A 27,381-nucleotide genomic window follows, 5' to 3' on the forward strand; every position below is an offset into this window, starting at 1 on the left:
AACCGCCAGCACCATTTCACAGTTCCTGTTTTATTTGTTTAAATTCTCTAGCTCATGTAATATGCTGTATGATTTACTGTTTAAGTATAGAAGAAATACACTCCCTCATGGAGATGTGGAGAGGTAATACTGTCTCTTGGAAAGGCTCAGAGATTTCCTGTTTTGATTACACAGGCTTCTTTAGAGCTGCCAAGAGTCATAACATGTATGAGATAATACACTTTGGTCCAGGAGAAACTATGGATGGGAATGTAATTAATTCACTGAGCCACAAAAGAAAGGAAATTCCAGCGTAGAGCTGTCACTGCACTCAGGCCTGGTGGACTTGGTATGCCAAGGGGTAGCCATGATCAAAAAGAGGATTGTAGCCTGAGGACCCACTGAGTAGTATCCAACCACAGAGCAAAAGGAGGGGGCCTGGCTGCTAAGAGCATCATACGTCTCACATGGTTCTTTGAGAATTGATCCCTGAAGCGTATTTCTACTCAACACCTCAGCAACCTGGCTTCATCAGTATAACTTTCCAGAATGCTTGTGACATTGAGATAAATCAATCAGCATGTACTTTATCAAATACCTCCTCGTGAGTACCAACTGTGGCACATAGTGGGGAAGCCCTAGAGGCAGAACCCTGAAGAGGATATGGTGATTCTGATCAGAGCCAAGAAGGTATAGTGAAAAGTTTCCTGAACATATTTTGTGTCTTGTCATAAGAATCACCTGTCAGGGAGGGGTGTGGAAGGGCAAGGTAAGCATACATATTCTCAGGACCTTTCCAAAACGTAGAGTGACCAGGGACCTAGAGATTCAGACTCTGTCGATCTGGGCCCAAGACCTAGACTTGGTGTATTTAATAAATGCTGTGTTAGGCCTTTTACATGCATTACCTCCTGTAATTGTATAGAACAGTTGCTGTATATGGTACTATGTTTACTTGTATTTGCACTGTCTATTCAGGGATGTTTCAAAATGCCCTTGCTCTACAACTGGTGAATTATTATTCTTGCCAAAACATTGATTCTCCTACTCTTGCTCCCTTAATAAGACACTAGAGAACTGGGATTGACTGCATTTAGTCTCAGGCTGAATGAATCATTGCCATAAGTAGATTTCCATCCCCTACTCCACCAATACATTTGCCAAACACTCTTAAAGAATAGAACCCACTGCCTACATACAGCCTGTGCCGGGAGGACCTAAATAGTCTAGCTGGGTTTATGACAGCATCCCATCTTCACATCAGCAAAACCCTAAGTGCACAAAGTCTAATATAAACACATTAGACTCCATAGGAGTCTTCTCCATGGGAAAAGACATGTCCCGGCTGTCAAGGTAGTGGCTAGCAATAATAACAATGACAAAAACAATAACAATGATAAGCATTATAACATTTACTTATCACTAATTGTATTGTAAATGAAATGATTAGCATATACTAACTGATTTAAATCTTATATATGTATAGATACTTTTACTCTCCCAATTTTAAACACAGAGAAACCAAGGCCCAGATAACTATTTCTGTTGGGAAGTTGAGTACAAAGTTGGGTGTAAGTAGGGAAAGTTCAACTGCAGTCGGTTCTAGTCTTGGTAAGTCCACTGTGAGGCGCTCCACCTCAGAGCATAGCAAATTAGTAGTTCCCCGTGTTTGCAGAATCAAAATTAAGTTCTTTGGCAAGGTTCTCCCTGATGTGCCCCTGCTTCTTCCCTAACTCAACACATCCTCAGCTCCATCTATGTACTCCCAACACATCACAACTCTTTATATGCCCAGGCTGTGTCTTCTGTACCTTTGTACCTTCTGCACCTTTGTTTCTTTAGCCCTAACTGCCCTTTCTTTTCCTCTACATTACCCTTTATCCCAAATTTAGCACCTGTCTCAAGGAGTCACCTTCCCCAGGAAGTTTGTCCAAATTTGTTAACAGGTATTCCATTGTTCCTCCAATGCTTGATCCCTCTTTCTTTATAGATCCCTGCCCAGAAAACTGGACTCACTGAGGCCAGGGGCTGCAGATAGTTTATTTTATAACCCAGCATTTAAAAGTGCCTATTTATTGATTTGTTGGGAATAGTTAATAAATGGAGTCCTTGCAGATCATAACCAAGAGCACAGTTTGTAATGGTTTCATTAATTTTGTTACTATTGGATGTGACTCTCTGCTTATGGTCTTCCTTTACTTGTTTTTCCCTTACTGCTCAGCACCTCTAGATATTAGGTACATGGCTCTGACACTAATTAAAATTGATGACTGAGAATGACACTTCCATTTGCTAAGCCAGCGCAATTTTGTTCATTAAGCTTTACTTTTTAACCAGCACCCTCTCAGCAGTAGCATAAATCTGTAGTCTTTCCATGAGGGTACCATTTGTTCCTTTTATGTCTTGATTCAATACATATTTTCAGGAGTGTAAGCTGACTAAGAGTTTTTGCTTTGTGAAAATGTCACCAAATGCACGATAAAGGCAAAGTCACCAGATGTCTGCTTGCAAAAAGTTTAAATGCTGGTTTGTGAAGATTCAAGGCTGGCCAGGGCTCCCCAAGCATTTCCAGGCCTGAGCTCTGGCTCTACACTCTCCCTAGAGTCTCATAACTGACCCCCACATTCCATTTCTGCCATCATGGAAAAATTCGTCAACTTTACTGCTGATGTTAGGCCTGGAAATTGTCGTCCATTAGTTTTCTCAGGTTCAAGCTGAAAATTGAGACAAACTTCCTACGTAATTTTGACCAAAATAACACATATGTTTATGTGCTATCCCATAATTAACATATTTTTAAAATCACTTTATTGAGGTATAGTTGGCGTACAAAAATATGTGCATATTTAATGTATACAGCTTCATGAATTTGGAGATAAGTATACATCTATGAAATTATAACTGCATGTATGCCATAAACCTATTACCTACAAAAGTTTCCTTTCACTTTCTTTGTTATTATTTTGATTAACTTAATTTTTTCATCCTTCCAACTATCAAAATTTTCTCAAGTAATGCATAGTTGTCAGTTATACGAACTTACTGAACCTTGATCAAAGATCCTCCTTTAGTGCTCAAATTAGAGAAAGAAGTAATGAAACAAAGTGTTCTCTGATTTGTAGCAAAGATCTGTGATGGTGGTGGGAATTGTTCTAGAAAATAATGGTAATAATAAAGACTTAGAGTATCAAAGCAGCAAGTAGGTTTGAAGGAATTGTTACAATGCAGTTTTGCTTTCTGGCCATTTCAAAATCAAGGTGTAGTACTTTATTTACTCTAGGAAAATATTTGCTTTTTGTCATAATTTCTTATTGCATATGAGAGTAAATGATCTATAGATGAAGATAATAGTAAAATTTAGAGAGAGAATAAAAAAGAAACACTTTCACAGCTGAAAGGCTGCTTCCCAGTTAGCTAACTGGGAGGAGTTAATGAAAAAGTACATTAAGAAGCGGCTCAGGGAAGGTGAATTGGACTCACCGGGCTCTGACATTCAGAGAGATGGGAATGAGTCAGCTCACTGTCCAGTACATCTTTATTTTCTTTCTTTTTCTTGTTTTATATCAGAAATAGATTTCTTGGCATTGTTACTGTGGGTTTCTATTAAGGACTGAAACAAAAGTATTAATAATCTGAGAGTATGTAGAAAAAAAAATAAATTCACTTTCTCCCGCTATACTCTCACAACACAGAATATTTTAGTGACCAGAGATCACCAAAATGTGTGTGGTGTTGACCAAAAGAGTCAAACTCTGTAAAATATTTGAAGAGATTTATTCTGAGCCAAATGTGAGTGACCATGGCCCATGACACAGCCCTCAGGAGGTCCTAAGAACATGTGCCCAAGGTGGTCAGGGTACAGCTTAGTTTTATATATTTTAGGGAGGCATAAGATATCAATTAAATACATTTAAGAAATACATTGGTTTGGTTCAGAAAGGCAGGACAACTCAAACGGGGGGGCTTCCAGGCTATAGGTAAATTTAAACATTTTCTGGTTGACAATTAGTTGAGTTTGTCTGAAGACCTGGGATTAATGGAAAGGACTATTCAGGTTAAGATATGTTTCTTATTGGACCTAAAACAGTGCCTGGCTCTTAGTTGATTATTGCCTGGATCTGGGAAGGAAGGAAGGAAAACAAAGGGGGAAGGCGATTTGCTATAGAATGTGGATTTTTCTCATAAAAGACTTTGTAGGGCCATTTCAAGGCATGACAAGGAAATATATTTTGGGGTTAAATATTTTTTTCCTTGTCTCATAATGTTATGCCAGAGTCAGATTGAAAATCAAGTCACGATATACAGCGTCAAATAAAACCCATCTGATGAGAACCCTTGGTTTGTAGGGCATGACTCCCTTAGGTAGGAATTTGGGCAAGATAAAAGATTGGAACTTAGTCCTCTGTGGAAATCTCTCTCCACACAAATTCTCCAACAGGTTCTTCAATGGGTGTTCTCTAATTCAATTCAATTCTGACAGTCTATCTACCTACCTAGAAATAGCATCAGATACCACAGGTTTAGGGCTCAGTCTAACAATACTGCCCCTCACTTCAGATGCCAATTGCAAGTAATAGGTTGTTACCTATACTTCTGGCCAATTAGCTGTAAGTTGGGGTTCCCACAACCTCCTCCTCAGGTTGATAATTTGGGACAGCTTGCTTACATTTACCTGCTTATTAGAAAGGATATTACAAAGGACACAGATGAAGAGATGGATAGGATAAGATATGGGACTTGGAGTTGCAGAGTTTCCATGACCTCTCTGAGTGCAGCATCTTCACGTGTTCAGCTATCCAGAATCTCTCAGATTAAGACATTATCAAATTAACCTTCAGTCCCTCTCCCCTTCCCAGAGGTTGGAGAGTGAGTCTGAACTGGCTCAACCTCTGATCAACTCTTGGTCTTTCCTGTGACCATCCCCCATCCCGAGGCTCTCCAGGAGCCCCCAGGCATCAGACAACTCGTTAGCATACAAAAAACACTTATCACTCCAGAGATTCCAAGGATTTTAGGAACTGTGTCAAGAAACAGAGACAAGGTCAAATAGGTATTTCACAATATCACCAGTAGTTTCACTGGGAGGTAAAACTCAATGTTTACTGTGAGCCTGAGCTCACAGTAAAGTTATCTAAGTTATCACAGTAAAGTTATCTAAGAATAACTAGAGGTAACGTGATCAGATATGGGGAATTCTGGAGAAACACCTTTCACTACCAAACCCAGACAAGAGATGCGTACTTTTCTAGCTGGGATGCTTACAAAGCAACCCACTGTAATACTTAAAGGTAGAGTGACACTACATTCATCATTTTTCATTTTTTCCTATTTTTTATGCCACCTACTACTAATGTCAATCAAATTATGACTGTGTTTACACTGGATGAATTATTGATCATCTCACATCATAAACTTCTGTGTCTCTCATGTTGAGCTTTTCACCTCCCTTCATTCCCTCCCTACTTCCAGGATCATTCACATGTTTATTTCTAAAAATAAACTTTTTTTACTGAACTTTTTTTATACTGTTTAAAAATAATTTATATTTCTCCTCATTCTTACAAATAAGATTCAAGTTTAAACTCAAATAATGTAGGAAATCATTTTTTAAAAAATTGTTCCCTACTGTGTCTAGGCTTGAGACCACAGGTAATTAAGACCAGGTTTTCATTTGATGTGATTTTTATGAGTTCTTTTTAGAGGTTAGGTAGGTTAGGCACAATTTTAATTTTTAAAAAGCGGGTTATTATGAGAGGAGAAATCATACTTTGTCATTTGAAAATGATGCCATAACAGGTGTTAGCAGAAAAATCAAACTGTAAAATATTTTAAAGAGATTTATTCTGAGCCAATATAAGTGACTGTGGCCCCACTGAAATGAGTGAGTTCCCTGATCCCTCTCACAGAGCGTGCAACAGGGGTCTGGCTCACCTGTTCAGTTGCCCCACTGCTCAAACCCCTAGGGGGAGAATACAGAGAGTCGGTACAGAGGCTGGGGCAAGTGCTCTGGCCCCTTAGCCCTGCTGTAGTGTCTAGGGGTGGGGTGCCCGCAACCCCAGTGTTACAAAGTTCTTTCAGCTTTGCAGTCCACAGACAGCTGGAGTGTTAATCAGCTCAATGGACCCTCTGCCTTATAGCAAGGGCAGAGGGCCAGAGTGACAGCTTTCTGTATTCCAAGCTCTTGCCCAGGGTCCTAGAAAAATAAGATCATGCAGGGGCTCGAAGGACGACTGCAGGGTTTTACTGAGTAGTGGAGGTGGCTCTCAGCAAGATGGATGGGGAGTGGGAAATGGGGATGGATTGGGAAGGTGAACTTACTCTGAAGTCCAGCCACCCAGTGGCTGGACTCTTCAACCTCCCCCAGCCAAGCTCCTCTCAGCGCCCAGATGGTCCTCTTCTCTCTCTCTCTCTCTCTCTGCCACATCATTTCACCATCTGTCTGCTGTTCAGCTGGCTTGCTGGTGTGCTGGTCTGTTGGTCTGCTGGTCTGCTTCTGGAACCTGGGCTTCAGAGTTTATATGGGTGCAGGATAGGGGGTGTTTTGGGCCAAAAGGCAGCTTTTTGGACATGAAAATGGAAATGCCTGTTCCATTTAGGGCTGCAGGTCTTCAGGCTTGAGGGTGGGACCTTTGCGCAGGAACTACCCTCTTCTACCCAGTGTTTCCCTGTCTTCTGTCCATATCACCAGTCTCAAGGAGTCCTCAGAAAGTGTGCCCAAGGCCGTCAGATTCAGTTTGGTTCTGCATGTTTCAGGGAGGCAGGAGTTACAGGCAAAAACATAAATCAGTACATGAAAGGTATACATTGGTTCAGCCTGAAAAGGCAGGATATCTTGAAGAGGGGACTTGCAGGTCATAGTTTGGTTCAGAGATTCTTTAATCTGCAGTTGGTTAAAGGAACAAAACTTTGTACAAAAGCTTAGAGTTAGCAAAAAGAAATATTTAAATTAAGATAAGGATGCTATGTCAGAGTCAGCCACAAAATGACCTGTTTAGCAAGATTAATGGCTTACAGGTGTGACTTAACCCTTGCCTTGCATGGCCTAAGGTCTTGTTTATAATTTAGTATCTTACTGCCCAAAGAGTCTATTTTGTCAGTCTTATGATCTCTATTTTAACATTAATGCTGGTCACTTGTAAACTCCAAAAGGGAGGCATATCCGACTTGCCTTCCCATTGTGGCCAGGAACCCAAGTTTTCAAATTTCTCTGGAGTCCCCTTGGCCAAGAAGGGGTCCATTCAGTTGGTTTGGGGAGCTGAGGATTTTATTTTTAGTTTATACAGGGTCATATCAGATTGTTATGACAGGAATGACTAATGGTTTTCTTCTCTTTCTGTTTCAGCCACAGCAGCTATCCTTAGCAGAGCATCCTGGAGTGTGCAAAGTGTTAATCCAGGCCTAAAGACAAGTAAGAATTTCAGTTCTTTTTCTTCCTTCAATGATATTTTCCATGTTTTAGTGTAATTAAGCTGCTATCCTTCTCTGTTTTATTTGGGATGTTAGTAACTGGAATAGTGACTGAGATGAAATTTTATAGGCAGGCAAAACATTTTTTAAGGATTTGTTTCTTAACTTCTGATATAGTTTGGATGTCTGTTCCTTCCAAATCTCATGTAATCCCCAATGTTGGAGGTGGAGCCTGGGAGGAGATGTTTGGGTCATGTGGGCAGATTCCTCATGAATGGTTTAGCACCCTCTTCTTTGTGCTGTCCTCACCATAGTGAGTGAGTTCTCATGAGATCTGGTTGTTTAAAAGTGTGTGGCACCTCCCTCTTCAATCTCTTGCTCCCACTCTTGCCCTGTGAGAGACCTGCTCCACTTCACCATGATTGTAGGCTTCCTGAGGCTTTCACCAGAAGCAGATGCTAATACAGCCTGCAGAACTGTGAGCCATTTAAATCATTTTTCTTTATAAATGACCCAGCCTCAGGTACTTTTTTACAGCAATGAAAACAAACTAATACAATTTCTCTGCAAGGCTGCTTTTTTCTATTTTTGCTTATGCTTGGAGGTTAAGTAAGGCCAAATTAATGAAGGAGGAAAACAGAGGAAATGATACATCATGGATCAACAATTATGTATTGAATTTAGGAAACTGCCTCTTTTTACAAATTCTTTTTAAAATTATTATCATTATTATCTTGAAGTATTTATCTAAGGATTACATTGATAGAAAGTTAAACTTGTCTCTCCAACCAGATTGCCTTAAGCTTCAAAATTATGCCTTCTTGTAAGCTCTTTCTTACCCTTAAAATGACTTTACACATTCCCCCCTGGTCCTTTGACAATCTCCTCTTCAGTCACAGGACAGAACCCCAGCATCAACTCTGTGGGGAAGCTTCTCCAAATTCTCTAGGCCTGAACAATTTTCTGCCTTCTCTGCTTCCGTGGAACTTTGTCCTTTACTACATGATAGCGTTTACCTCCTGACATTTTAGTGTGTTTGTTAGCCCTGCATATAGAACTCACCAGATTGTGTGGACTGCATGAATGAGTTAATTCTATTGAACTTTTAAGGCAAAGCCTAAATTTTATGCTTCTTCTAAATCCCTTACATCTCCTAAAAAAATTCTGATCCATAGTAGTAGGTACTTGTTTAATTAAATTTTAGGGATGGATATTTTTCATCAGTGGAAGTGTATGCTAGAGTCCATATTATGCAATAAGGGAAGGGAAGACAGAGTACCTAATTCAGTTAAGATATTGCTATTCTTGTTGGTAATTCTGGAGTGATGAAATCATAATTTGAATTTTATGACTAAATTGCAGAATAAATTTCCAATGTGAGATTTAAACATTATTTCCTTGGAGGGGACCAAAAAGGAGAGTTGGTACTGTTTTTAAGAACTGTCATTCAATTTTCAGTTGTGCCAGACCACAAATCCTTTATAGCCCTCCTGTTTAAGAAGCATCTGACATGCTAAGCTGCTTCCTAATTAACACAAAGGTTGTAAAAGAAGTGGCTGTTTGGTTGTGTTTGGGTTATCCCAGCCAGTATATTCCAAAGCTTCCTTCATTCAACAGATGAGTTATCTCCTTTATATTCTGTAAGGAAATGAGAAGTAATCAGTTAAAAATGCATTACTAATGCTACATGCTTCACATTGAAACCATCCTCCTGACACATAATACTTTACCCTCCGCTGTCCCCCAAAGTGGTGGTAGGATTTCTGTTAAGTCATTTTCTTAATTAGGTCACAGGGTCTAAGAAGCCTAAACATTGTGCCTTGTTGAAATATAACCTCTACGTATGGAGGATGTGTTGAACAACTTCCTACCAGTCATTTGGCATATGTTGGCTTCCTGTCTTCATGATACGTAAGACAACTAGCTAATTATCATTCATATGTGGTAAATCACATAGATACTGACTTCCCCTGTCTTTCCGGCTTTTTCTTATCAAAAGTCACCTGCTCTCGGTCGCAGGAATGATTGGCTAAAGTAACCTATATCAGGGTCTGTAACGGTGGGCACCTATCAGAGTGCACATGCTTGAACATAGCATCGCCTTTATCATCATAAGCCTCACATCCAGATGTGATAGACCCAAGTGCTCACATCCCCTCACTCTCTCACTGTAGACGTTGTTACCATGTCACAAATATTTAACAGTCTGCTGTGTACTCAACCTTTAGCTGTATGCCCTGAGGGAGACAGAGTAAGATACTGCCCTGACATCAAGGAGCTCACATTCTCCCTGAAGAGATAATTTCACATGAAAAGTTAGTGTTTAACATGAAATGTCCTGAGAATATACAATTGTAATTTGCATGTTTCCCATGTGTACTTTTCTAAGTTCTCAGATTCAAAACAAAACCCCATGGAAGAAAAAATGAAATAAAAACTCTGTCAGGACAAATCCTAGCCAGAACTGACCAAACATAAAAAATAAATGCCACTGCCCTCTCCAAGCCACCTTTACTTTATACTTGGGTCTAAGAAGCCCAAACATTGTGCCTTGTTGAGATATAACCTCTAGGCATGGAGGATGTGTTGAACAACTTCCTACCAGTCAGTGAAGTGCAGTGACCATTTAGCAGTATCTCCCTTCTCTCTCTTTCCACCCGCTGCCCCATGTCTCCTTCCTTGCATCTATCTTCCCCTGCCAACAATAATTTTCTTATGTTCTAAGAAAATATCTTTAATGCTTTCCCTACTACCTAAATATTAAACTTCAAACCTTTCCCAAGACCGTGAACACCCACCCCAGCTTATAAGTTCAGGCTACTTACCATTCCCCAGGCACACTGTATATTCCCTCCTCTGGTACACTGCTCATGTCATCGAATCTATTTTCCTCCCACCCTGCCCTGGATTCTGTAAATATATATCAGTCCTACCCACCTTTAAGTTTCAGTCAAAACCTGATACCTACGGCCTGAATCAATCCCTCTGTTCTCCATGCTAGTCTATGAGAGAGGTCATGATATTTCAGTAGCTCTGGAGAGACACATATGGTCAAAGCAGACCAGCTAAAATTAACCCATGCTATGCATAACCTTGCTGTAACCTCTTTCTTCACCAAAAATTATCTGTCCCATTTGCTAAGTAAGCCCTTAGGGCTTTGCTGTGCCTGCAACAGGTCTTAATCCATGTGAATGTGCGTTTTTGTGTTAGTGAGCACATGCTAACATGCCTTCCACAGATTAGTTTATTTAGAAACATTTTCTGGGGAAAAAAAGACCTATTTTTGGTTAGTAACCCCAAAAAGACCTTTCAGTTCACATACGTGGGTAGCAGCATACTCCACTTATGCAAAGGTCAGCCCAGGGTAAATATGAGCAAAAACACATACTTAGGATAAGAAGAATGTTGAGGGAGTTTACAGTTTAAAGAGATATCCAGACAACTTTTTCATATTTTAAAGAAGTAATGCTATAATTTTACTACAAAGAAAACTTCTTTTTGTTTCTGGGGAGAAGAATAAGAAGAGTTACAATCTCCTAGAGAAAAGCAAAACATTTTTAGTACTCCCAAATAAGACAGGCACCTCAGCTAGGGTGCTGCAGTTGCATGTACTTTGTGTTTTTTCAAGAATTTTATTTCTCTGTCATGATTATTTATTGGCAGAGGATTTGATGAGCATTTGGGCCAAATTTATAAGACTTTCAACACATATAGAGAAAAAAAATTAGATGATTGCACATCTTTCTGAGGGAGATTTTTCCCCTGTTTTTAAAAGTCATTACTTTTCCCTGAATTTATCATGTATTCCTATAAAAGTGTAAATTTTGTGATAGATAGCATTTTTACCTCAAAATAAAATGAATATCCAACTGGAGCAAGTTTTATTGACTGCCTGTTGGAGCATAAATTAGTCTAAGGTTTCATGAAAATAGGCATTTGAACATGAATATGAATGGCTGAGATCAGAGGCAACTTTTGAAAGGATTCCAAAATCTTATCATATTAGATTGGCACAGCAAATGAATTGCTTGAATGCTAGAAGTTCACAAACATTCAAACAATTGTGAGTTACATTAACTTCAATAAAAACTTTTGCAGGACAAAAATGTAATATAGTAAACTTCATCTTGCTTGTCCAGGTCCATATACATTCTTAGCTGGACTCTTGTCCTAGCTTCCTAATTTTTCTTCCTACCTCCTATTTTTCCTTATTCCAAGCCACCATACTTGCTCTTGATTAATTCTTACTGCCTATCTCTGATTTACTGATTCATCTGCCCAGTCATCTATAGTAGCTCCAAACTGTTCTCTAAATTATGAACTTATCTCCCTGGCATTCAGAAAATTCTACAGCATTCATCTTACACACTTTTCTAGCCTTATCTCCCTTTTCTCCTATGTACTCCTATGTTTATATTGCCTGCATTCCTGTTTCATTATATCCATTTACATTGGCTCTTTTACCAGTAATTTCCTCTTCTTTCCCCTCAGTCTGAAACAGTCCTTCATAGATTTTGTCCTATAAGCCATATTTCAAATATAACTTTATCCACAAAGCTTTGCCCAGTTACTCCAAGAGAATGCATGCTTCTGCTTTAGAATTGTAGCCTTTTTTTCCTCTCTCGCAAGGAGAGAGTGTAGCACCATGGTTTAAGTACTCACCCTCTGGAGTAAGCTTTAGTTTAAGACCCAGTTCTACTGCTTACTTGCTATATGATCTTATCTAAATTTGATAACCTCTGTGTCTTGTTTTTTTTTTCAGTCTCTAAAATAAAGATGCTAATAGTACCTACCTCATAAGATTGTTGTGAGAATTATGAGTGTTGATACATTTAAAGTAGTTAGAATAGTATCTGGCCCTATAGTAAGCTTACGTGATATTTATTGTATTCTCTCATGGCTCATATTTTATTCCAATGTGTATTAAATTGAACTGTATGAAATTGCCCATGTCAACTCTATATTGGACCCTAAAATCATTATGTCATTTGGTTCAACCAAATGTAGTGCTTTTTGTACCCCCTACCTTAATACGCTGAACTATCTCGAAAGATAAGGACTATATCTTATACATTGTTGTATCCTATGGTACCTGCTATGTACCTGACACATGCTAAGTATTTTATGGATGGTTATTGAATTTTGCACATACACACACACACACACACACACACAAAATGCAAAAAACAAATAGAAGCCAAGACCTTCCCAGTATCTTAAGTACTCTTTGGCTACCACAGAGTTTCCTCTATGTGGTACAGCAGTCATTTATGAAAGGAGAGTGATAAAGATATACAAGAGGAGAATTTTATCTTGTCTATTGCTGAGTATAAATACTATGCCTTTCCCAAAAGCCTTCCACAGAACCTTTCCTTCAGGTCAGGGACCTAGTGTCATGGACCGGTCTTGGATAACATTGCAGGACATATCAGTTCAACTGCCAAGGGAATCATAAATAGTCCTACTCCTGCCTGTGGCCCACCACTGCCTCCATAGAAGGTACATGACCCTCTCTGCTTTCATTCTTTTTTATCAGATATTTTCAACATCAAGAACTTAATTAGCTGATAATGCAACTAAATTAAGTATAACATAAGGGAAATGTGTCCTGGCAGGGATAGTATCTTAGAGTGAATGTACAGCCTTTACTTGTTACAAAAAAAAATTGAGCTTTGGACAAGCAATAGGGAGCAGCATTGATATGGGGTTCTGACATGGAAGCTGACATTAAATTCTTGACAGTCTGCTTGTTTATAAACTATTCAGTAAACAATTTAGTAAGTAAACATAGATTCTTCCTATCTCTTTTAAGGAAAGAGTGTTTATGTTGGCTCTCTCTTGTACCCAACCTAGTGTTCAGCCTTTCCTGACTCACATAAGCACTAATCTCCAGATAACACCAAATGTCCTAGGGTTATTATTTATCCCCCTTGCTTGTTCTCTGAAATAAGAGGAAAGCAGGTAAAATTATGCACTTTACGTAAGAAGAAATAGAGGTACAGAGAAAACAGCTTAAGTCTCTTAACAGCCCAAGAGAGTGAAGAAGATATTGCCAGTGCAGTGAGTTGTATCTGTCCGTAGGTAAGCAAAATATTAATAAAAGCATACAACTATGTTAATAATTCAAACAGCAGTCTTTACTTATATGGACTTTGCAGTGACTTTTTTCCAGCCTGAAATACTCAGATAATGACTGTCATTAGTTTCACACGTTAGTGCTTTATTATATACTGCTTTGCTTTCACACGAAATTGTTGGGAGATAAGAATTTTTTGTAAGATAAATATTGGGTCTTAACTTTTTTATCCCCCTTCAACTTCAAACAATTTTCTGAGCAATGGTAAGTGGTAAGTAGATATTTACCACTTCAGTTTACAAGAGACCTGTTTCTCTCTGTTCATTGGCTTAGGCACTATTAATGAAACCTTTGGAATGCAGGTCCCTTCTGGCTGTAAACATATATCCAGGTCTTCTATTTCTTTTGGAACTCAAACAATAAGAAAATAATTAGAAATCTGTGGGCATAGATCTCTAGAAACCTTAATCTTAGAAGTGAGTAAAACAAATTTTTAGGCCGGGCTAGGAGGCTCCTACCTGTAATCCCAGCACTTTGGGAGACCGAGGCGGGCGGATCACGAGGTCAGGAGATCAAGACCATCCTGGCTAAGACGGTGAAACCCGGTCTCTACTAAAAATTAAAAAAATTAGCTGGTCGTGGTGGCAGGCGCCTGTAGTCCCAGCTACTGGGGAGGCTGAGGCAGGAGAATGGCGTGCACCTGGGAGGCGGAGCTTGCAGTGAGCCGAGATTGTGCCACTGCACTCCAGCCTGGGTGACAGAGCGAGATTCCACCTCAAAAAAAAATTTTTTTTGTAAAGCCTAGGAAGGATCATTAAGCATCTTCCTAAAATTTTCAGTATGCCTGTGTGCACTGTATATACTGACTTCTAGCATGGTTTCTTTGCCAAAGCATAACACACATTTTTTAAAGGGATAATTCAAGACAAACATTCTTTCACTCTGGGTGACCCCAATGGGTGGTGAACACTTTTTACTAACTCTTGAAAGTTAAAGCATCCAGCAGTTGGTTGTGACCTTTTTGGTTGTGACCTTTGAGTTATTCTAGCCTGTAGCCCACTGATTTGCTGCTTAGTTCCACAGCTTCAAAACCAGCTCTAATCACTGCTCCCGAGAGAGCCCTAGCTTCTGCACACAGGAGGCTCTCACCAGGAAAGGATACCTGAAGTCCAGAAAGGCACTCTGTTCACACTGGCTCCTCCTTGTAGGGAACAGTTTTTTCAAATAATGTACATTTATGCACTGGGAAAATATCTTGAATTTATTATTTAGGTGTAACCAGACTTTAATACAACTTAACCTACACACTGAGAAAGCAGACTGTACACCACATTTACAAAAAGATTTATGGCTTTAACAACGCATTCAAGTGTAGTTACCGCTAAATAGTAGTTCAAGTAATTGTGTGTCTCATGGCAAATACATGCAATATAAGGTAATATATATTTAAACCAAAAATAACAAGAGGTAATTATTTACTAAATAAAGAACTTATTACTTAGGAAAAAATGTTATACAACTTTCAAAGGACTTTTAAAAATATAATATGATTTATAGGAAATTTATTTGCATATAATTCACAATATCTGGTACAAAGTAAGCTACCTCTGTGTTTTTTTTTTTTCTTTAGGTCAACAAATATTTAAACGAAGGGTTGGCAAACTGGCCGTGAGACCAGATACTTATTTTTGTAAATAAAGTTTTATTGGACAACAGCCATGCCTGTTTATTTCAGATTGTGGCTACTTTGAGGCTACAGTGGCAGAGTTGAGTAGCTAAGACAAATAATGGTCCACAAACCTAAAATCTTTACTCTCTGGCCCTCTAAAAAAAAAGTATGCCAAACCATTCTAAATAGAAAAACAATTAATTCTTTTTTTCCAACTTTTATTTTAGATTTAGGGAGTACACGTGCAGGTTTGTTACATGGGTCAATTGCATGTCTCTGAGGTTTGATGTACAAATAATCCCCTTACCCAGGTATTGAGCATATTACTTGATGTTTTTCAACTGGCACCCCCTCCCAATCTTCCCCACTCTAGTAGTCCTCTGTGTCTACTGTTGCCATCTTTATACCCATGTTTATCCAGTGTTTAGCTCCTGCTTATAAGTAAGAACATATAGTATTTGGTTTTCTGTTCCTGCGTTAATTCACCTACGATGATGACTTCCACATGCATCCATGTTGCTGCAAAGGACATAATTTTGTTCTTTTTTATGGCTGCATAGCTTTTCATGGCGTATATGTAACAAATTTTCTTTATCCAGTCCACCGACAATGTGCATCTGCGTTGATTTTATGTTTTTACTATTATGAATGGTGCTGTGATGAATATATGAGTCATGCGTCCTTTTTGTAGAATGATTTCTTTTTCTTTGGGTATATACCCAGTTATGGGATTGCTAGGTTGAATGGTAGTTCTGTTTTAATTTCCTTGAGAAATCTCCACACTGTTTTCCACAGTGGCTGAACGAATTTGCATTCTCACCAGCAACTATAATATGGTTGTTTGTTTGTTTGTTTGTTGGAGATGGAGTCTCGCTTTCTTGTCTGGGCTGGAGTGCAGTGGTGCAATCTCGGCTCACTGCAACCTCCGCCTCCCGGGTTCAAGCAATTCTCCTGCCTCAGCCTTCTGAGTAGCTGGGATTATGGACATGCACCACCACGCCTGGCAAATTTTTTTGTATTTTTAGTAGAGATGGGGTTTCACCTTGTTGGTCAGGCTGATCTTGAACTCCTGACCTCGTGATCTGCCCCCCTCAGGCTCCCAAGTATAATATGGTATTTTAAGGAACTATTCATCAAGTTTGTATTGGTTACCATCTTTTAGTTTCCTGTTATCTTCAGTTTCATAATTGGCATTAATGACAATACAGTATTCACTTTATAAATTTGCTTCATAGTAAACTCTTCTGAAATAAATTACAGTCATGCATCACTTAACAGTGGGGATGCATTCTAGGAAATGCATAATTAGGCAATTTCATCGTTGTGTAAACATGAAGTGTACTTACACAAACCTGGTTGGTACAGTCTGCTGCACACCTAGCCTGTATGATATAGTCTGTTGTTCGTAGGCTACAAACCTATACAGTATGTTACTGTACTGAATATTCTCAGCAATTATAACACAATGGTAAGTATTTATGTATCTAAACATAGATAAGGTACAATAAAAATATGGTATTGTAATCTTATGGGACGACTATCACATATGCAGTCTGTCATTGACCAAAACATCATTATACAGCACAAGACTATAGTTGAAAATTTTAAATTATATATGTGGGTTGCACTGTATTTCTGTTTGTGCTTGCATTCATATACATTAAACTGTTACAGGGAGCATATTTGCTTGTGTTAAAAAATAAATAATGTTTATTTCTAATGACGTATAAAATTGTTATGGTTATGTTTAAAGAGGCTTGAAGAGGTATTATGGTTATGTTTGAAGAGGCGACAGAAACATCACCTTTGTCATTGACCAAAACATTATTGTGTGGCTCATGACTGTAATAGTGTAAAGATTAACTGTATTGGCTAATCAGTGTGGACATATCATTCAGTATTACTAAAGATACTCCATCCAATGAAGCCTGAACACCTGTAAATGCTTGGTGATGGATGGAAAGGGCAATTATTTGCAGCTGGACTGTTTGAGACATGTCATCATTATTGCATAATATTTATTTAATGAAAGATGAATGCACCGTACAGCTCCAGTTTGAGGGCACACTTGACATTGTAGTTTGTAGATCTTTTATAAACTGGCTGCTATCACTGAAGTTTTGCTGAAGAATAAAGACAAAAGATTCTCTCTTTAGGAAATTGTGCACTCTAAAGACTCATAAACCTGAAACCTCACAGAATCATAATAGATGTATTTTTCGGAGACAATTTCTGAGTCCTTGGCGTATTCTCAAATGTCATTCATGTCTTCATTGCCGCAGGTTATCTTTTTATTTGTATGTGTCATGGAAAAGCAGCCTTTTTCTTTTTTTCTCTCTTACTATGCCTTAATAAATAGAATTTAAAACCCCAAATCTGAATTACTGTGAAAGCCAATATTTGTAGCAAATCCATCTATGCTCTGTGTTGTCAGCACATATGGTTTTGTGCATCTGCTACCATGAAATTCTGCCAGAGTTATCCTGAGAGAAATGGAGAGACACCTGATGCCGTCCTTACTGTGACAGAAGTTTTTCTTTCTGTGAATTCCAAACATTTTTGAAGTTATGCATCTCTTGCATTGAACTTCAGTGGCTTGTGTACACATGGTATCTTCCTTTCTAGATTGTAAGTTCTTTGAGGGCAGGGACTGAGTCTTTCTCATCTTTATATGCTCTGCTCCTCCACTCTTGGTTTAGCCAGAGCCTTACACAAAGTAGAAGCTTAAATAATGTTTATTAGATGAATATCATACTGAGTTCCAGAAATTACCTGAGAGCAATTGAAGGGAAGTGTGGAGGGAGAGGTGTTAGCATAGAGTTCATAGTGTCTGAATTTGGCGTCCTTTTCCTCAACACTAATACTAACACAGATAAGTAACCTAACTGTCTTCTCAAATCTGAGAGGAGTAGATGCATTTTCTCTTTTGGGACTTTTCTATCTCATGTGGGAAAAGCAAACAAGAAGGTCCTACAAAAGTCTTGTAGGTATTTATTCTTATCCGACAGTGGTGGATGTGACAAACTCTCTTATTGGTTTCAGTTGGTCCCACAGGCTATGTGATGAGGACTTTGGGGTTTGGGGAGCTGGGAACCATGAGTTGTCTCTTATGGATGACCTAACATACTGCTAATACCCGACAAGCTTCAATTTATCCATCTCAAAATGGAGATACTAACATCTGTCTCAAAGGGCCATTGTGAGGAGCAAGTAGGAACATAGAAAATTTCCTAGCACAAAGTAGATATGGAAGATACGGAGTAAGATGTTAGGTATTTTATTGCTTCTGCTGCTTCTGCTGCTATTACTACTACTGCTATTATTATTACTACTCCTGGAAGAGTAGGACTACTGACCCAATACTTCACCTTATTCACCAAAACTTTTTTTTTTTTTTTGAGGCGGAGTCTCGCTCTGTGGAAGAGTGCAGTGGCGGATCTCAGCTCATTGCAAGCTCCGCCTCCGGTTTACAACATTCTCCTGCTCACTCGAGTAGTTACACGCCACTCGCCGGCTATATTTTTAGTAGAGACGGGGTTTCACTGTGTTAGCCAGGATGGTCTCGATCTCCTGACCTCGTGATCCGCCCGTCTCGGCCTCCCAAAGTGCTGGGATTACAGGCTTGAGCCACCGTGCCCGGCCTCACAAAACTTATCTCCTATATAAATTCATTTATATTTTTCTGGAATGATAAGAAAAATCCTTCATCTAGGTAGCATATTTTATATTTGAATAGTTTCTGTTTCAAATAAATAAAGTTTTTACAAACCCCAGAGAAGGCCTATACAGCCAAATTTGAAAAAAAATTTAAAAATAAATATTCAGTGTTTCAGATATGTGTGTGTGTGTGTGTGTGTGTATCTTTTAATTGCCATGTATTTCTACCAAGAAATAAAAACTTAATTTTGTATCCTGAAAGACCCTCATTTGAGAATCCCTGCTTTTATGTTCTGCTATGACCACTTTAGTCCAGGCAACAGATAGCTTAGGTTGTCGCTTTACAAGTGGAGAAACAGGGCTGAGAGGCTCGCCATCCTCCAAATTACCAGTGCCAGTCCCATGGCACCAAGACAGGAAAGGCAGGCACCCAAACAGAAAGGTAGTGCAATTAATTGCTTCAAAGTCTTCACTCAGGGCTGCCCTTGGGCATGATCAGATAAAAACGTACACATTGCTTGGCACCTGGTAAAAGTTGTTTCCTTTCCTTCCTCCTTCCCCTGATAGACTCTCCTTAGGTACAAAAAAGATGAGGCTGTACACATAGCTAAAAGCTATGCCATTAAAACAAACTTCTTTTTCAAAGAGCACCTTCACCCCCTACTGGACTAAACTCAATCCGAAGCTCTTTTCTCTAAGCTTTATAAGACTTACTGCCTGGATGAGTCATTTGTCAATAAATACTGACTATTTGTATTGGTGGGGTTCTCGTATATATGTACGAGCCCCTAGAGTCTCTAACTTAAAATTTATTTTTGCTTTAGAAGTTCAGGATTAAGGAGGCTTTGATGATCAATTTTAACAACCTCAATAAATAATACAGTAACTAATGGTTAGGTGTCCAGGCTAGCCCAGGGCAGCCTGTGTGATTCATGCTGCTGGTGAACTGTGGCTGGCTGGGTGAACTAGATCTGAAAATCTGTGGTGCCTAAGGGAGGGAAGGGAATATTTCCCACACTATCTCATCCTGCCCTCACTATCCCTACCCGCAATCTCTCTCTACACTCTACCCCACCTACCCTGCTTTTTCTGTGAAAGACCAGCTGGGGCAAATATTTTGGATTAAGTAAAACTTGTCTTGGGTAACTTCCCAAAAATTTAGTTTTTAACTGAATAATCTTGGTTAATCCATGAGTAAATAACCTTGTAGACTATAGTCAGCCCCACTGTGAGAAGCTGACAAATCAGAAAACCAGAGGAATATACACCAATTCCTTCCTGCCCTGCAAACCTCTGCTTCTTGAGGTTTGTTAAGAGTGGTTGCCTAATTGATTAGTCATTAGTTATTGACAGAACCAGAGAGATATGCCTGGCTCCTCTTGGAAAAACCAAAAGACTGAAAGGGAAAAGTACATCAGAAAGATACCCAAGGAGGCAGACTGCTATAAGGAAAATAATTAGGAGAAGAAATCATATGTTTTCAGATGAATAGAATCTGGGGACGAAAAAAGCAGCCTTTTCAGGCAGATGATGGAAAGATAGAAACTAAATTCAGAAGGATTAGAAGATGATTAGAAGGACAAGAAGTCACAGAAGACCAAGATTTCCCAAATTACCAAAAGAAAGCAAGCCTAGCCTTGTTCAGTCTGCAGAATGAGAACTCCCTTCTGGTAAGATCCGTACAATGAATTTCACAAATGTTGGTTTCTCTCTCTCCTCTTTGAGCCCATAATCACCTCCTTCTACTTGCACAACCTTGACCATCACCACTACCTATAACAAATAACCAGTTCTTATGATCCCCTCAAGGCATAACATAAAAATATTTTCTTTGTGATTACTTTCTCTACACAAAAGAAGGAGAGAGAGACAGAGACAGAGACACAAGTCAGGGGACTTCGCTGGTGAGTTTAGACCACAGCAAGAACCTAAAATCCTAGTGGGTTGTCAGTAGAGACAGGCTGAAACCACTAAGATCCTGAGTGGTGGTTCTAGGTAGGTATGCCCATCAGAACCATCTGTGGATAAGTATTTTCAGTAAATACACATGCAGGACCTCTGCCTCAGATGTACTGAATTGAACTTCACTGCTGGAGCTCAGGCATTTCATATTTGTTTCCTAAGCTGCTATAAAAAACTACCACAAACTTGATGGCTTAACAAGAGAAATGTATTCTGTCACAGTTCTGGAGGCCAGAAGTCCAAAGTCAAGGTATGACCAGGAGTGGTTCCTTCTGGAGGCTCTGAGGGAAATCTGTTCCACACCTCTCTCCTAGATTTTGGTGACTGCCAGCAATCTTTGGTGTTCTTTGATTTGCAGAAACATCATTCCAATCTCTGGTTCTGTCTTCATTTGACCTTCCCTATGTCTGCGATTGGTCTCCTTTCTGTCTCTTATAAGGACACCTGTCACTGAATGTAGAGCCTATCCTAATGCACAAGAAGCTCAATTATACCTTAACTATATCTGTAAAGACCCTTTTTCCAACTAAAGCCATATTCACAGGTACCAAGGTTTAGGACTTGGACATATCTTTGGAGGATACAGTTCAACCCATCATACATATGTATTGAAGGGAAAAATTCACACCACAACTGATTCTCCTGTAAAGAACATTGGCCTTAATGCATTTAACACACCATTTCTCTAGCACTTAGGAAATGCTAGAACATGCAAAGCTAAAGCTAAATAGGCTTCTTTATTGCAGAACCTCTCAGAGGCTCTCATCTGTTTGTGTGCATTATAAATGTCCAAGAGAAAGAAAAGAACCATAACATTTCCTGGAAATAGTCGACCAGGGAACTTCTTTTCAAGGGATTACCTATTAACTACCTCAATGGACACTAACGACTAAAGGAATACAGGCTGCTAGTGATCGTGGCACTTCCAAACTATGCTCAATGGTGTGGGCATGAGTCTACCACAGTGTCTAAACACTTAGAGTGTTAATGTCTACACTGACCTCTCCCTGGATATGAGCACACATCCTTCATCAAATATCCACAGTGGTTTCTCTAGAGGATTTGCATATGCGCATGGAATTTTAGATGTCTAGTCTCTACTCTTGCCTTCAGCCATTTTTGTAGAGAGAAATTGGCAAAATATTAGCATGCATGGAAGGGAAAGGTGGCCAAGATAATACATTATGCCTTTTTTTTTTCCCCTGAAAATGACCCAGAATATCTGAAAAGGGAGAAGTGGCTTAATCATTTCTATTCCCACAATTCTGGTCCTACAAAATTGATATCAGTATATGATTCATCCAGAAGTTCACAGTGGTATTTTTTTAAAAAACACTTTTAGAGGTTACCAGGGCATCTCACTGTTTTAAAATTTAATACCTCCAGGGAAATAAGCAACTACCTTGAATTTTTGCATGAATTGCATTCAAGAATAACTGAATAGTTCGTGGAATAAAGTTGGTTTTTTACAAGTAGGCATATTCTAGTTAATAAATGTAAAAGAAATGATAGGATTAGAAAAATCACTACATTACAAACTCTAATGACAGATTTAAGCAAGATGATCAGTGAATGATAAAATATTTAGGTATGCTCTCTTCTAGGTGAATCAAGCTGACAATACCTTGGACCCACATTAGTCTTACCACATGATATTATATGTCTCCTGATACTTAAAATAAATATCAAATAAATGTTGATAATTGTTGAAACTTGGTGATGAACATATAGTTCACAGCACCACCCGTGATGGATTCTTTCCATGAGAATTGATCTGAATCAAAGCAAGCCTCTAGGTCTAACTGCCAGTGTATAGGAAATAACAAGGATAGAGTAACATTTTTAAAGTCTTTAAGAATGCAGTAAGCTGAAGGAAATTGGTTTCTGCAATAACAGCAACAAAATTATGTAATAAGAAGAGAGAGGGAGAATCATGGATTTATACAAAGTTAAGAGACGCTGTGTGAATCTAGTGTGTATCCTGATCAAACAAATTAACTGTCAAAAGACGTCTTTTGAAATATGTTAGGAAATTTGAACATAAACTAGGTATTCTATGATGTTCAGGAATCATCACTAATTTGTGAGATACGATGTTGGTATGATTTTTTTGAATGAGAAAGTTTTTAGCATCACTAATTTGTTAGATACAATGTTGGTATGATTTTTTTAAATGAGAAATTTTTAGCTTTTAGAGACACATACCTAGATAGTTATAGATGAAAGCATATGATTTAAAAAAAAAAAAGATAGTGGAAGTACACAAAACAGGATTGCTAAATGTTGATAATTGTTGAACCTTGATGATGAACATATAGGAATTAATTAAACCATATTTTCTATTTTTATGTTTATTTTGCAAATTCAAAAATAAAAATAGAATAATCCCTCATGAACAGATGGCCTCAACTTTCATCCCCAAGTAAACACAATTCACATTCTCAGTGGAACCCATGAGAATATTATGAAGTATATGTCTATCTCATTTCATTATATATGGAATCTTATCATTCCTTTTGTCTTTATTACTAGTGGCCAGAGTTCTATCTTGAAATGTGGAAAATGTCCTTATATGAACCAATTAGTTTAATTACTGTGAGAAAACCAGAAAATATTTGAGTTCTAGCTAACTGGATATTGAATGAGTTGTGCTGAAGTATGTGGTCCTGAAGGGTTGATAATGAAATACTTGCTTTCCAGTAGCAAGGAAAAATAAATGTCTTAGCTAGAATTTACAAGGTCATTCTTGAAATCAATCAACCTGGGCTGAAGATTTCATTGCTGCTGTTATCTGGCATGATGGTATTTGTTTGTGCACAGTTCTGTTGATGTGAGCTATCAAATATTTCTTAGAACTGAAATCATATAATAGCAAACACTGCTATGTCCCAATGGAGATTCCAAGACTCTTTTGCCATGGAACATTTACATTCTATCCCCTTTCATCACTCCTGAACAAACAAAAACAAAAAAAGGAAAGATAACCAATAGGCTTTTTATTTAATTGAAAACCAAAGAGAGAGAGGAAAGAACCAGTTAGTTGCCATTTTCTAAATGCAGGCTTTTGTTTCTTTCTGCCTTCTAATTCTTTGCTCTTGAAGCTATAGCTTTCAAGCTTGTGTATAAAGGCCCAGAGAGAACACTTGTAATGTGGCCACCAACCCGTGTCCATGCCATTCTTCCTGCCTTTCTCTCTGCCTACTTCTGCTCCACCATCCCAGGTCAGGGGCTTGGAGGCTGACAGCATTACAAGTAGTATAGTCATTCAAGCTCATATAAACAAGATCAAATCCAAATAATAACAACAAGTATTTTATTTCAAGGACTACTCAGTTCCCTTAGTTTTGCTGACCGGTGTCTAGGAGACCTAGGCTCAGCTCTTGGTTGTCTCAGAACTGAGGACAGTACTCATTTGCACCATATGCATCTGCTTGTTAGCCTATGCAGCCAAAATTGATTCATTACTTGGCCTTCTCTGAAAAGAAAAATGAAAAAAAATGCGCTCTTAAAAATAATTCTTAAAATACAACCAGGAGGCATGTGCCTAGACATGGCTCACCTTCCACCAAATCATACTTTATGATTTCCCACAATGTTACCTTCTATTCCTCCTGCCCCTAAGGTTCCATGGAGCAGAGCAGGTTGAAGAATGTTAAGGTTGTACTAAACTTTTTAGAACAGAGGCTTTGGGGAAGCAAATGAGAGGTACACTGAAAATGAAGTATCTGTCTCTGCTCCTATTGATGTCACAGGACTAGAAGTTGACCTCATAGCTGATTACAGATGGACCCTGCAAATTGAACCCCAGCACATGCCTCTCATTATCCATTCTTCTCTTTGCAGAATGGGGTCCATGCTCACATATCAAGAAAATGGTGGGTTTTAGTCTGGCTCACTGGGTGAGGTTTTGGCATGCAAACTAATATGGCTTAGTGTACATCACCCATAATAAAAGTAAAGGCTTTATTTTTATTTACCCAGGTAAATAAGCAAAAGACAGATCTAAAATACATTAGAGTTAAGTTCCATGGGGACAGAAATGTCTGCTTTGTTTGTTGTTGTATATTTGACACCTAGAATGGTGGCTGGACCATAGTGACTACAAATAAAATATTTCCTAAGGGAATGAATGGTTCTGCAGGATAGATGTTCTCTGCATTTGGATAAGTGATGATACTATAGACTCAGAGCCTAGATAGAAAATATTGTCCCACTTTCAGTTCTGCAAATTGACTTGAGGTGCTTGGTGATGTCTTGCAGCAAGCAAACCCAATGAAGGCATCTCTGAGATCCCATAGTCACCACCACTAGCCTCCCATTACCTTGCCCACCCTAGATTTTCAAATTGGGAATCATTGTGGTACCAGACTGGGAATTTTGACTTGCATACTTTCTCATATTGGGGCTTGGGATTTTGAGATCTTATTTCCTTTTTTGGCTTCTTGAGATCTGAAATTGTTGTTCAGAGAAGCGTATTAAGACAATGATTCTTCCATTACCATGCATTTCTGTTACCAACAGAGGAGGTAAGTGAATCACTTAAAATGATACAATTCCATCCACTTCAGTACACCATAAACATATTCTTAGCTTTGACTATAATTATAGTATGTGGGTGATGCTGCTGAGAAAATCATATAATTATAACATTATGGTTGAGAATTGTCTGAGTAGAAAGCACTGAGCTGTACTGTGCAAAGTTTAAGGCGGAATTATGGGTCCCTTTTCAATATGAATAAAATTCATTAGCCAATTGCAACTGAGAGCTTTGTACAATGATATTAATAATATAAAAATCAGCCGGGCGTGGTGGCTCACGCCTGTAATCCCAGCACTTTGGGAGGCCGAGGTGGTGGATCACAAGGTCAGAAAATTGAGACCATCCTGGCTAACACGGTGAAACCCGTCTCTACTAAAAGTACAAAAAATTAGCTAGCTGAGTGTGGTGGCGGGCGCCTGTAGTCCCAGCTACTTGGGGGCTGAGGCAGGAGAATGCCGTAAACCCGAGAGGTGGAGCTTGCAGTGAGCTGAGATCGTGCCACTGCACTCCAGCCTGGGCGACAGAGCCAGACTGCCATCTCAAAAAAAAAAAAAAAAAAAAAAAAAAAATCAAGGGCCAAGGTAAAAATTTAGGAAAAATTTGATGCTTTTAACTTCATTTGTTTATAGGAGTCTTATATGCAAGCCTAATGCAGAGTAGAGAAGCTCACCAACTTGAAGGAAGCATGAATGAAATTACAAGGAAAAGCTAGCTTAGAAAAATCAACCCTGTCACTTGGTTTTTCCCCTCTTTGCTCTTGGCAAAAGGATCTTACATATGTATACCAAATGTCTATTTGAAAATTTTGTTTCCGTGAATATAGATTTCTTTTCTTTTTAGCAGACTGATCCAATGGTTCTAGATTTTATGCTACCATAAATTAAAGAAGACAGCATTCTATATCATGACTGAGGTGTTAATGACATTATGTGGTTGTCACATTATGAAATATAAACTTAAATGTGAGCTTTTCACTATGTGTAAAGTTTATCTGTATTAAAAATTTTTTGTTAAATACCAGAGATTTTCAGCAACAAGAAACATGAAGAAGTAAAAAGAACACAGAAACCCTGTCCTAGAGGACCTGTTCCACCACTTAAAAGCCATGTACCTCTTGAAGCCTGTTTCCTTTATTTCCAAAATGGGAATTTTTATATTTACACCCTAACCATCACGTAGGTCACATGTGATAACAATGTGCAAGTTTCTTACAAGTGTTCTAGAAATCTGTAAGTCTTAGAGTTCTGAGGTTTACTCCCAAAGAAGTGGAAATTGTGGGTTGCACCAAACAGTTAAACAGGGTGGCAGGAATCCCTGTCACGTACCCAGGCCTTTGGGTTATTTTCTAGGGTGAGGGGACATGGCCAGTAGTACAGAGTATGTGAATGTGTGGATGTGGGTATGTGCAGTGGATGAGTGGGTGTGTATGTTTATGTACAACACATGTATTGGAGGATAAAAGGGAAAATAATTTGTCTTCGTGACTTCATCTCTATTCCTGGCTTGGAATGTTATTCCTCTCTACACAAAGCATGAAAACAGAAACCCCTCCTCTTCTTTATTATATCGGAAATCTGGAAATTCAGTTATCCTTGTCTTATCCTACTCCCTGCTCTGTTCTAAATATATAATAATAATAATAATAATAGCACTAGTAGTAGTAGTAGTAGTAGTAGTAGTCGTAGTAGTAGTAGTAATGGTAGTAGTCGTAAGAGGATGAAGAGATGGAGGAGAAGAATTGGAAATAGGGAGGTTTCCTGTACCTGACTGGCAGTTTATATAGCAACCGCTGCAGATTTAGGTTGTTTCTTACTTCGCTTATTTTATAGCAGCCTCCACCAACTGTGACAACCTGCAATATCTTTAGCCCTTAAGATACTGTCTCTTAAACCTGACCAATATTTCTTATTTCTCAAAGAGTAATGATAATCTTTTCTGTCTGAGAAGTTCAAAAGGCACAATTGATTTTCCTAACATTTTCCTCAAATGAAAGGAGTATTTGAAAAATGGAACTCAAAGGAGGAGCCACCTCAGAAGCCTAACTGGAGCAGTCAGACTCTGCATCAGACAGACTTGGCTTCAGTTCTGACA

At 38.7% G+C, this 27,381-nt stretch overlaps 1 protein-coding gene across 2 annotated transcripts in view; it reads left to right on the top strand.

Moving 5' to 3' along the window:
- Window positions 1–27,381, top strand: part of GHR (growth hormone receptor) — a 337,885-nt gene that overhangs the window by 223,814 nt on the left and 86,690 nt on the right. For both annotated transcript variants that reach the window (XM_033179464.1, XM_033179465.1), the window contains exon 3: window positions 7,322–7,387. In XM_033179464.1, coding sequence (XP_033035355.1) covers window positions 7,322–7,387 — 66 coding nt within the window. The remainder of the gene's footprint in view (window positions 1–7,321; window positions 7,388–27,381) is intronic.

This window comes from Trachypithecus francoisi, unplaced genomic scaffold, assembly GCF_009764315.1.
Source record: "Trachypithecus francoisi isolate TF-2019V2 unplaced genomic scaffold, Tfra_2.0 Lachesis_group2, whole genome shotgun sequence".
Taxonomy (NCBI): Eukaryota; Metazoa; Chordata; class Mammalia; order Primates; family Cercopithecidae; genus Trachypithecus; species Trachypithecus francoisi.